General features: G+C 54.9%; 1 protein-coding gene across 1 annotated transcript in view; it reads right to left on the bottom strand.

Annotated features, from left to right (window-relative positions):
• Window positions 1-2,034: 2,034 nt before the first annotated feature.
• The window catches only part of SLC9A1 (solute carrier family 9 member A1), a 61,652-nt gene continuing 54,926 nt past the window's right edge, over window positions 2,035-8,760 (bottom strand). Inside the window, exons 12-13 of the mRNA XM_067543301.1 lie at window positions 7,200-7,382; window positions 2,035-2,243 (exon numbers count right to left, since the gene is read on the bottom strand). Of these exons, the coding sequence (XP_067399402.1) occupies window positions 7,219-7,382 (164 nt within the window). The 3' untranslated portion in view covers window positions 2,035-2,243; window positions 7,200-7,218. The remainder of the gene's footprint in view (window positions 2,244-7,199; window positions 7,383-8,760) is intronic.

Below are 8,760 nucleotides of genomic sequence, written 5' to 3'. Positions count from 1 at the left end.
AGAGCTGGTTCATTTCCCCTCATTTTCCCCACGAGGCTGTTCTGCTGCCCTCCAGCACGGGAAGCGTTCACACGGGCGGTCGAATTAATTCCTGAGCGTGAACACTGTCATGGAACTTTTTTGATATAAAAACTAACTCTGGGAGCCTGGACAAATGCCAGTCGGGGCAATTATGCTCCTCTTGCAATTTCAGTTGGATACAATTGGCATTCATCATTTCCTCTCCTAAAATGTCTCATAGCAGGCGCTGCACACCGTTCAACAGCTACTCAGTTTCACCCCAGAAATGGCTGCATTTCAGCAAGCAGGGAGGCACTCTCCGGGTACCACTACACCGCAAAAAACCAAACCCAACCCTGCAACAGTCTCAGAGCCTGGGTCAACTGGCAGGGGCTCAAGCTACAGGGTGAAAAATAGGGGTGCAGGTGTTCCCACTCGGGCTGGAACCCGGGCGCTGAAATCCACCAAGGCGTGGGGTCTCAGAACTCAGGCTCCACCCCATGTGGGAACATCAGCACTGATATTTTTAGCCTCATAGCCTGAGCCCCAGTCAGCTGAGGTGGGCTCTGGGGCTTGAGGCTGAAACGTGCTGTGTAACGAATTAACGCTCAGGGTGGGGTGGGATGGTCCCAGCCATTTGGGGCTGCTGCTTCCAACCCGATGGGCCGTTGGTGGGGGGTGTTCTCTCTAGTGGAAGGAACACGGACTCCTCTGACAAGCCGCACGGCAGGCAGGGAAGGCACTAGCAGCAGGCAGGCGGCTTTTCGGGGCTCGCCAGTTCCAGTCTGATGCCGGGAAAGCCAGTTTCGTTTTGTGCCTAAGGTAACTGCCTGTGCATACACAAGCAAGTCTACGCATGGAGCTGTACGTGCAAGGGTTTATGTACATATATACGGGCACGCGACAACATGCTGTGGACAAAGGCCAACTCTTATCCCACTGGCGGGGGAAGGGAACGGGCTGCAAGAACAAGCGACAGCGCTGCCGCCCCCCGGCCTCCAGCATCCATGGTGACCTGCTCTAAGGGGCACGGCCAGGACACGGCTACATCCCCCTGCCCCCTGCCACGCTCAGCCAAGGTGAACGGCCCCGGCGGCCCCCTCCGTTGTGTCTCTCTCCCATGGCAACTTCGCCAAACCCTAGTAAACACATCAGCTTCCTGGCATGGCCCAGCCCTGCCGGCCTGAGGCTGTTTGCCAGCAGCTCTGTTGCCAAACGAGAGCAGTGACATAAAACACCTGCGTCACTCCCTGCTACTCTGCTCCTTCCCCCTCCCTGCTGACAGATTGCGCTTGGGGATGGCCCCTGCACCAGGGAACGGCCCTGCTGAGTCTGCACTGGGCTTTGACAGGGGCCAGGCTAAACGCCTGTGCCGCTGGCTCAGTCCCGGCTCACGAGGGCTACACACCCAGGCTAGCACCCAGCAAACAGCGGCCGTCTCTTCTCTGTCACGGCGGAGCATGGCCAGGGGTTTGGGGAATTATCCCGAGCATCACTCAGATAAGTCACCTCTCTTCTTCTCCACGCAGGCCAGGCAGCATTCCTGCAATGCAGTCATCTGCCCTCAGCCAGGTCCCGACACCACCAGCCCTACCCTCTTGGACTAGGGGAGAAGCAAGCATAGTATGTTTGAAATGCACAAGCAGGGCCTTACTAACAATGCAACACGCACACAAACAACTGGCCTCATGGCTGGTGGGGAGCAGCAGCTGTGATAGATCTTGATTTTAGTGAGACTTCTGACACAGACCCATCTAATATTTCCCTAGTTTGCTTAGGAGACTGAGGCCTAGATTACATTACTATATGGTGGGTGCACAACTGGTTGGAAGAGCACACTCACAGAGTAGTGGCATATAACAATCTGCAGAGGACACCCCGTGGGGAGAGGTTGCAAGCATGTTGGAGGACAGGATTAGAATTCAAAATGCCTGACATACTGGTATGAAATCAACCAGATGAAATCCAGTAAAGAGAGTGCAAAATACGTCACTTAGAAAGGCAAAATCAAACGCACAGCTACGCGCCGGGGAATAACAAGCTAGGGGGTAGCTACTGCTGAAAAGGAGCTGGGGATTCTAGTGGATCACAAATTGAATAGGACTTAAAAGTGTGATGCAACTGTGAAAAAGCCTCATCTCATTCTGGAGTGTCCTGTATAAGACACGGGAGGGAATTGTCCCACTCTGTGGGGCAGTAGGGAGGCCCCCGCTGGAGAACTGTGTCCAACTGCAGGCACCGCCCTTTAAGAAAAGCAACAAAAATGATAAAGTTTAGAAAATCTGACCTGGGAGGAAAAGTTATAAAAGGTTAAAAGGTTAAAAAAAAAAACCCCAAAACTGGGCATGTTTAGTCTGGAGAAAAGACAACTGGGGGGAGGCACCTGATAAGTCTTCAAATATGGTACGGGCTGTTACAAAGAGGATGGTGATCAATTGTTCTCCAGGTCCACTGGAATAGGCTTCCGAGGGAGATGCGGAATTCCCACGATTTTTAAGGACAGCTTAGACAGACGCCTGGCAGATAGTCCTAACTCAGTGCAAGGGGCTGGACTAGATGACCTCTCAACGTCCCTACATTTCGATGTCACTGCATTGTCCAAGCAGCCCGTCACACCTCACAGCACCTGCAGGCGTTTTCTCTGGGCACAAGGATGCGAAAGTGACTTGATCAAGATCACATAGCAAATCAGTGACAGAGCCAGGAATAAACTCCAGGCGTCCTGACTCCCAGGACTGTTCCATTAGGCCCACTATCTCGGACAGGTGAGGAAACTGAGGCACAGAGAAGGGAAATGGCTTGTCCAAGCCCACCGACTGAGCCTTTGGCAGCGTCAGCCAGCCAGTGCAGGAGTCCTGAGTCCCAGCCCTCTGCTCTAACCACTACAGACAAAGCAAATGCTGTCTGTAATGGAGGATCTAGAGCTTACAGGTACGTTAGCTAACACAGGTAGGTGACTCTTCTGAAATCATTGCAGCAGCTTCCCTTCCTGCTGGGCTTGCATTCAGAATCCAGAGTAAATACGTTTATACACAGCAGGATGGTATTTAGCTTTGCCTCTGTTCAAAGCAGCTGTTACAGGTTCTTCTTTCCCTTCTCAGGCCAGCCCTGGGAGCACAGGAATAAGAATCACTCCCCCATCTGGGGAAACAGAGAAGTGCAGGAACTTTCTCCAAGCCCCAGACTGAGGTGGTGGAAGGATTAGAACTCAGGCTTGTCCTGTTTCCAGTCGCATGCTTGAAAATCTGGCTCAAGCCCCCAGCACCCCTCACTAGGCCCAGATTTTTCAAGTGCTCAGCACCCGTGTAGGCCCCCAATAAGAGCTTAGCAGCCAGATGGGCAGTAGGTCAGCACCCAACGTGCAGAGCACTTGTGAAAACTGGTCGCGTGGGGCTGATTTTCAGACATCCTGGGCACCTCCTCAGGGAGCTGAGGGGATCAGTGCTCCTGAAAAAATAAGGTCCAAGCTATCATCTGGGGCACCTAAACTCCCTGACCTCTTCTGAAAACTGGGCTCCCTTTGTATTTCCTGGGGCATGTCTGACTCAGCCTTCAACAGGTCTAGAGTCTGTCTCTCCTCCTCTTTTTCTGACCCCCAATTCGACACACACCGGAGCCTTTCTGTCCATGCCCCCCCGTCCATCATAAGCCCCACTCCTGAACCCCGCTGGCTGCCAAAGGGACCTGCCCATCCCATGTACAGGTTTTAAAGGCAGCGTGGGCTACCAAACAGGGCACCAGAGTGCATGCCATGAGACCTGGGTTCTAGTCCCAGCTCCAGCACTGACCTGCTATGGGACCTTGGGCAAGTCACATCCCCGCCCTGTGCCTCAGTTTCCCTCATCTCTTTCTCTGATCCGAATGTTCAGACTGTAATTTCACAAGGGCAGGCACCATCTCACCCGGTGTCCACGCAGCCCACTGGCCTCCCCAGTCTTGGCTGGAAGATCTAGCGGCTTCTCCGTGCCAACACTGATCAAGATAGTGAGAACCAAATGCACGCCCCAGCACAGATGCTTTTTTTTACTTTTTGCCTCTCCGTAGCCCTTTTCCCTCAGTTTACAGAGATAAGTGGTAGAGTCTCAGGCTTTTGAAGGTTGCGTTAGTCAAACCCAGGGGTAACTAGATTAAATTCTATGGTCTGTACCCTGCTGGAGGTCAGACTCCAGGCGCTAACGATCCCTGTCTAGCCTTAAAACCTATTATCAGAGCCGGCAGCCTCCCCCTTTGTTTGCCGTTGCACTTCAGCTTTTGACACCACGCAAGAATCTTTAATCTCCAACCAACCATGTCTTTGCAATTAACAGTAAAATTCTAGATGAGCCACTTAGTTCCAGGGTGGCTGGAAAAACTCCGCTCAGGTTGGGCCCCAGGCGGTTGGCAGGATCCCCTTTAAACCTTGGGAGCTGACCTCCGTGCTCCGCCAACACCAGGTCAGGGTTAAGCACTGGGCATCAGCCTTTCACCCTCCTGCTGGAGGCTGGGCAGGCGATGGCAGCAGACGGGCACAGCTCTGGCCCCTGTGCTCCTGGCCTGTATAGCTGGCATAGGGTGAAGCACTGGGTCATCTAACATCGCCAGGAACAGCTCCCTTAGTCATATTTTATTGCCTTGTCTAACAACTCAGTTAGGACAATTCCTGGCCAAGAGGCAGCCCAGGCCCAACCCTCTACGGAACACACAGCCTTCCCGACCCCCACCCCCCACCTCCCGAGAGGGGCCCCATCCCAGCGGTTAGCTCCAGACCATCCCTTACGGCAGCAGAGCTATGCTCGCTGCTGCAGATGGGCCACGACCTGACGCATGGCAGGCAACAGCCAGCCCTTGAAAAGCTGACTGATGCCAACAGAGCTGGCTACGCTTGGGTCCAGGGAAGGAGGAAACAGGATTTCCCGGGTGTGGATCCTGCCTCCACCCATCTCGGTGGAAGGAGCTGGGATCTGAGCAACAGGTTTTCAAAAGTCAGAGCTGCACTTCTCAGGGCCAGGCCCCATCTCTCTGCAATAGGCCAGGCTGGGAGCATGACGTTCGACGGTATAGCTTTACCACTCTGCTCTGTGAGACAGCCCTTGCAATCACTCCCTGTTCTAGCATCATCTCAGCACCCCCAGCTTGCACCACCCAGCGGTGCTGAGGGCGGCAAGCCACACACTATGCATCTGCCTCGGTTTCTGGCTGCTAGGTGGCAAAAATCAGGCTGCACGGCGAGCCCTGAACTCTGTATACTGAATTCAAGACCCGCTTCAAGATGCTGCTGGTCCTTTAAAGGGCAAGGGATGGAAAATAAAGCTGAAGAGGGCGGGAGATTAGAAGTGCCCGGGAACAATCTCACCTTGCCCCTGGCAGAGCAAACAGCCTGGGCCAGGCTTTGTCTGTGTGTGTGTGTGTGTGTGTGTGTGTGTGTTTCCATCGTCCACGTGCCCACGCAATGTGTTTCTTTCCAAGAGCTGGAGTAAGTTTCCATGGAAGGGGAACCTAAGTGCTTGCACCGCACACACCAACCCACTCACCTTCACCCACAGCAGCGGGGCCCCGGGCAGCGGCCGGCTAGGTGCTGTCGCCGCACCAAACAATGCAAGTGGGCCTAATTCCCTCCAGCAGAGGACAGTGGCACGCGCAGCTGGGAATCAGTTACCACTCCTCGGAAGCTTTTTCAGTGGATTCAGTCTTGCCCCAGAGTAAAACTGGCAGAGGTGCTACATGGGGGGAGGGAAAGCCACTGGAACACACTGGTCAGGATGCAGCGTGGATCCCACACCCCAGCCAGCCATGCCCAGGCCACCTTTCCGCGCCGCTTCCTGCGGTGAGGGGCTCATGTCACAGAGAAGAGGTTTCAAATGAAGCCGTGACTCCACCCGGGGAAGCTCCACCTGTACCAGCGCCTCGGCTATTAGAGCTAATTATTTTAATAAGGCCCACGGTGTCAGTGTCCTCCCCGTGTTCCCAGCCGCACGCCTCACCCAGGGCTGGGTTGGTTACTAGAGTTGCAATGGTGCCAACTCCTCTGGGAGATCACGGGCTCCATGAGCTGCGCTGGGTCAGACTGGCTTGGGAGATCACCAGCCCCACTCACTGTGGGGCTAGTCCTGTGGGAGGGGTCCCTGCTCTCTCCAAACCAGAGCTGGGCAATCTCAGTGACAGCAAGCCCTGCAGGGAAGGGTGCTTTGTAAACGCACACGTTAACACTGCTTCTCTACAGCCCCCGTTAGCATCGATTTAAAAAGACCTGGGCACATGCATCCTCAACTATTCCACAGATGCTCCATGCAAACAAAGCCAGCCATCTCCTGCTGGGGCCAGAGTGTCAGGTGGCGGGGAACCACCTGGCTAGTTCTCATGGATCCACGCCCAGGGTAGCAGAAGGTCCCATGCAGTTGAGCTGTGGGGATGGGTTAAGCTATGCCCAGATCTACCCAGAACCATGCTCCTCCCAAGGCTCCATCACCCAGCTCTGTCCAGGCTTCATAGAGCTCCCTGCCTCTGGTCACAGCGTCTCCTTCTTGAATCGTACCTGCACCGTTTCACATTGTTGCTCAGTCTTTGTGTAGCCAGTGCAGGTCACAGCTGGCGCCTTCTAGTCTAACACTGGACTGAATGAGGGTTTGCCCTTCCCCTCCAATGTGCAAAACGGGGGGTGAGGGGAGACATGACCACACAGGCAGCTGGGAGGGGCATGAGGCTAGGTTAGTGACTATTGCACAGCATGGAGATAGGCTCTGCAGTGACAGGCTACGGGGCAGCAGGGCCTGGAGCCAGCAAACCTTTGCCATGGCTGGCCAGACCCACAGACCTCTTACTAAGCCAGCAAAATATAAGCAGCCTTCAAGTGAATAGCCAGGCCTGTCCTTTTTAACGAGAGCCCTGGGTGCTTGCAGATTCCAGCAGGATCCCCATTCCTCTCCGCCCCACCCCTCTGCCTATGAGTCAGGGCACCTTCCTAGAAGGGAGGCTGGGCCCAACAGCTGGCAAACCGGTGGAGTAACCAAAGCCCTAGTGCAGTGGCCCAAACCAAAAGCAAAAAGGGAGACAGTGGCCAGGAGAGGGAGGGGAAAAACCAGCAGCAAATGAGTCCAATCCCCAGAGCAAGGTCCTGCCCGGCTTTGTGCCACTCCCCGCGCCCACTCGCGTCCGACAGAGAGGGAGCCCAGGGGAAGGATCGAAAACCGGTTCTGGCATTCTGGTAGCCCTGCCTTCCTCACCCGGACTCCGCCACTCTGCTTACTTATTGTTCAGTTGGATCCACTCTTCTCCTTTCAGTTTCTGGAGAGACTTGGTGGCTAAGCACAGAACCGGGAGTCGGGCCTCCTTGGCTCTGTTCCTACTGACGCACTGGGTGAGCTGGTCATTGCACTTCTGCGCCTCAGTTTCCCCACCTGCAGTTCCTGTCACAGAGACATTAAGAGGCTGAGACTGACATTTTAAAACATGCCTGGAGAAGGGCAGTTACAGAAGCGGTGAGAAGCACCTATTGAACTGACACAGGCTTCGAGAGAGACTGGCACCAGAGAAAGAGTATTGCCACGACCTCTCTAGCAATCCACAAAGCTTTCCTAGGAGGCTTAGAAACTGAGGCCAGGGTACATTAGAACAAGCGCCTGCTCCCTGGCGTGGATTGTCGATTTTCCCTGGTCTGGCAGAGGATTCATTTATAGAACTCCACCAAAGTGGAGTCTGCAGCAGACAACTCTGTGCAGGCCACGGACACCCCTCGGCACAAATCAGGGGCAAAATGATCAGTGGGACAGAGCACTGGAGTGGGACTCAGGAGCCCTGGGCTCTATTACTGGAGAGCCAGGATTTAACTTGTCAGCAGAGGATACCCTGGCCTGGGCACAGAAGGCTAACAGGAATGTGCTGGCTCTTATGTTTGATGCCCAAACTCAACTGAGCCCTGATCTAACAAGAAGTCCCTTCGACTGCTCTCTGAGCAGCCAATTTGGCAGCAGACCAAAACAGGCAGGGAAATAAGGTCCTGGGGGGGGCTGATACACCTTAAGAAATTCTGGTCCCCAGCACTTTATGGCAGGGGTTTCCTCTGCCCCGTGCCCCCACGCTCTGCAGTCACCCTGTGAGCTAGAGGCCCAGCCAGGCTGGATTTAGGCACCCCGGCTATTGGAGACCATGAGACTCCAAAGGGCTTGCTTTGTTTCTTTGGAGAGGCAGGGCTGCCTGCAGCAAAAATCAGGGATTGAGCTTAAAATAGTTCTGTCTTCCCTCGAAAGCCAGTGCAGGGAGGGTGGAGACAGCACCTCGATTCGAAGCAGCAGTCTGCACACCGAGCAGCTGAGACGCCACATTTGAATCTGTACTGCTAACCTGCTGGGGGGAACCCCATCTTCTCCCACCCCAGCTCCCTGCTGCCTCACCCACCTGCCATGAGCAGACACTTCCCCTCCACCCCTTCAAAGCGAGCCATGCCTCCTTCGGGGATGCAGGTCGGAGGACGACCCCCCATGGACCTTGCTCTGCAAGGAACAGCAGCAGCATTGAGCCGGAGGGCAGAATTAGTGACTGGGGGAGTGGGGGGGCTCTGCAAACGGTGAGCGGGAGGAGGCTAGACTGCTCCTCACTGTGTGTTTGCGCTGCCAGGTTCAGCTGCAGCGTGGCAAGGATGCGGTCGGTTACTGCTCCTCTTCAGCCCTTTGTGGCACAGCTCAGCACAGGGCTCTGGGAGTCCAGAGGTAGGGCAGAGGCCAGATAAAGGACGCACCCCTCAGCCAGACTGTCTAGCTGTGGATATTAAAGGGAAGCACGTGTGCA

The sequence above is a fragment of the Emydura macquarii genome, unplaced genomic scaffold (genome assembly GCF_026122565.2).
Source record: "Emydura macquarii macquarii isolate MOO-44397 ecotype Brisbane River unplaced genomic scaffold, CSIRO-AGI_Emac_v2 contig_820, whole genome shotgun sequence".
In the NCBI taxonomy this organism is placed as follows: domain Eukaryota; kingdom Metazoa; phylum Chordata; order Testudines; family Chelidae; genus Emydura; species Emydura macquarii.
This window is presented reverse-complemented; position numbering and strand designations above follow the sequence as displayed.